At 35.6% G+C, this 3,390-nt stretch overlaps 1 protein-coding gene across 3 annotated transcripts in view; it reads right to left on the bottom strand.

The window, feature by feature from the left end:
• LOC112154041 (WD repeat-containing protein 49) overlaps positions 1-3,390 on the bottom strand; it is a 13,964-nt gene that overhangs the window by 3,909 nt on the left and 6,665 nt on the right. For all 3 annotated transcript variants that reach the window (XM_036217178.1, XM_024284630.2, XM_036217179.1), the window contains 3 exons: positions 1,293-1,484; positions 767-1,222; positions 556-705 (listed from right to left, as the gene is read on the bottom strand). In XM_036217178.1, the coding sequence (XP_036073071.1) occupies positions 556-705; positions 767-1,222; positions 1,293-1,484 (798 nt within the window). The remainder of the gene's footprint in view (positions 1-555; positions 706-766; positions 1,223-1,292; positions 1,485-3,390) is intronic.

The following is a 3,390-nucleotide window of genomic DNA, read 5'->3' on the forward strand; positions in this document are numbered from 1 at the left end:
AAATGTACAGAATCACTATATGTTTATTAAGCATTCAAACAATAAATAATTACAATTTGATTAAAATTATAGATACCAGCAGACTTGATGCCTGCATGCACGATACTGTAGATAAAAATATGTCCGTATTTCTCTCCAGAATGCACCTCTTCCATTGAAAGTTGAGATGGCTCACATTGTGGTTGTAATTATTTTGTGTTTTATCCTCCTACAGCCTCCTTACATGCATGTTAGGAGAATCTGTTTGTCAAAAATTGGCTGCAAAGTGGAAACAAACTGTTGTGTGTTTGTTTCTCTCAGAATGCGGCTCATTCAGAGCCTGCCTGACCCTGAAAAAGAAATCCGTCGAGGTATAAAGATCAAATTTACAGAAACAAAAAGATTTCAGGAGGAAATAATTATTGCAATAAAGAGACACATTTCTTTGAATTATTTGAGCATTTCACAAATAACTTCTTTTCTTTTTGCTGCAGCTCTGCTCCTACTCCACCTGAGATGAAGACATCTCTGCCTTTGTGGAGCTTAATCACTCTTTTGTTGTTCTTATCTCTTTACCGTGGCTTTTGCAATGTCGTACTGAACGATCCGCCGGCTCCATCCTGCTGCAAGCAGCTGGTCGTCATGGAGACAGGCCAGGCCAGTGACCTCTGAGTTGGAAAAAGGCTCCAGCTTGAGCAAGTTATGGCCGTTGAGTAGATTCCACACCTGTAAGAAGATTTTGAATCATAGATTTTTATTGGAGGAAATAATATTAGTGGTTTTGGACCTTAATGGTGCCGTTGGATGCGGCGGTAATCAGCTTCCTGTGGGAGGAGTCCAGCTCCATCCTGGTGATGCTTTTCTCCCCGTGAGCATTGAAAATGCAGAGACTCGTCCTCCCGGTCTGGACGTCCCACAGACGCACGGACGAGTCGGCGTGTCCCGTCGCCACCTGCCGCAGGGCGGGGTTGTACAGAGCACAGGAGACGGATCCAGAACTTTCTCCTCCAAATTCCCGTCCCTCAGCTGTCAAGCAGCCGCCCACTCTGCTTCCGTTTTTAGCCAAGCGGAAGCGAGCCAGGTAGTCTTTGCAGCACACGACCAAATGAGGAGGAAAAGGGGGGCTCAGCAGCAGGAAGGGAAAAGCGGCGTGTTCGGGGATGCGACCGGGCTGCACGCATGGAAACTGCAGCCGGATCGTTTTTAGACAGTCGTGAGTGGAAACGTCCCAAACCCTCAGCTCCTAACATGATCACAAACGATGAGAATCTGGGACACTTTTGAGCGAAAACTTTCAATCTTCAAAGACTCACAGAGTCTCTGGAGTAGCTGAAGACCTGCCCAACAGCCGGATAGATTGCAACATCCATCACGGAGGCCCGGTGACCCTGCAGCGCGGCTAAAGGGCTAAAGGTCACGTAGCGGCTCCACAGTCGGATTTTTCTGTCCTTACCTCCCGTGACCAACAGCTGCAGAGAGGAGCTGTAGTCAAAGCAGGATGCTCCCTGCGAATACCAAAATAAAGCAATTAGGACTAAAAACGACAGAATTGAAGCTCATAAAAGTGATTGTTCAAAACAGGAAGTAGTAACGCCCAGTTTAATGACGCCGTGTGCGTCATTTGTAATTGTTTGGCGTCTCACACACTAGAGTGGATCTCCACCAGTTGATCCTTGTAAAGATTTATAACTGTGTTAAAGTTGTTTATAATTTCTCTTCTCTTTCTACACCTTTCTATGGAGTTACTTTTGTGCCTTTATTACAAAAGCAAAATTATGTTTGGAGCGTAAAACTTGAAACATTTTGTGTGCTCAAAAAAATATTTTGCACTTGAAACTTAAAAATATGTGCAAAAAAAAATCAGTTTTCAGTCAAATTCTTCTAATCATGCACAAACCTGATCCGGTCTAGAGGCTGATTGGAAGAATTTCTGACCAATCAGCATCAATCTTTGTGTCCATGTCTGTGATTGGCTGGATTTTGTGGCACATTTATAATGCGGCGCCATGCTCTGTTTGGAGCGCGGAAGACAGAGAATTTCTCTCATGTTTCAAAATAAAATTATTTTGATTGCTTGTATTTTAAACTTCAAAATAAAATTGTATTTATTGTACTTTTAAACTTCTAAATAAAATTGTATTGATTACACATATATTTAGGTTTCAAAATAAAATTGTACTGATTACTTGTACTTTGAAATTAAAAAAATGTATTGTTGCAAAAACATTTAAGTTTCACAATAAAATTTTGTTGATTGCTTGTATTTTGAAGTTTTAAAATAAAGTTCTTTGTTTGCTTGTATTGTTAAGTTTCAAAATAAAGTTGTACTGATTGCAAATATCTTTATATTTCAAAATAAAATTGTATTGATTGTGCATATATTTCAGTTTCAAAATAAAATTGTACTGATTGCTCTTATCTTTAGGTTTCAAAGTAAAGTTGTGTTGATTGCATGTATCTTTACATTTCAAAATAAAATTGTATTGATTGATTATATTTTAAACTTCAAAATAAAATTGTACTGATTACTTGTACTTTTAAACTTAAAAAAATGTACTCTTGCAAAAACATTTAAGTTTCACAATAAAATTTTGTTGATTGCTTGTATTTTGAAGTTTCAAAATAAAGCTCTTTGTTTGCCTGTATTGCAAAGTTTCAAAATAGTTGTACTGATTGCAAATATCTTTATATTTCATAATAAAATTGTACTGTTTGCTTGTACTTTTAAGCTTCAAAAATCACATTTATTGGTTGCAAAAACATTACGTTTCAAAATAAAATTGTATTGATTGTACAAACATTTACGTTTCACAAAAACATTTTATTGATTGCTTGTATTTTGAAGTTTCAAAATAAAATTGCATTGACTGCACGTATTTTTGAGCTTTAATTGTATTTTTTCTGTTTCAAGTAAGAAATAATTTATTGATCACACAAAAGAGTTTTAAAGTTTTATGCTCAAAACTGTGAATGTTGTACTTGGAATAATGACACAAAAGGTTTTTTTTAATAATCAGCAACATTTAGAACTTTCACTGTCTAATTAAGATCTACAAACAGTGAAATTATTATTAAAATAACTCACAATGCTTTTGCTTCAAAGTCTTGACAATAGAAAAAAAGGATTTAAGATAAAAAAACAAAAACTCAAATTGCACTGGTTTAATTTTAAGGATGTTATTTTTAAGCTGAATAAATGTTAGACAGGCATTTATTTTTGGAACAAAAATATATAAATATATTCTAATAATAAGATCTAGTTTTAGAAATTAAGAGATTTTATTGAAATGGACCAACTTGTGCTCAAATTATTAATTTTATTCACATTTTTTTCTAAAATTAACCATTTCTATTTATTACAGACATTTTTTGTCACTGTAATCAAAACCAACTATAATTAAATCCACAAAA

The sequence above is a fragment of the Oryzias melastigma genome, linkage group LG19, assembly GCF_002922805.2.
Source record: "Oryzias melastigma strain HK-1 linkage group LG19, ASM292280v2, whole genome shotgun sequence".
Lineage (NCBI taxonomy): Eukaryota > Metazoa > Chordata > Actinopteri > Beloniformes > Adrianichthyidae > Oryzias > Oryzias melastigma.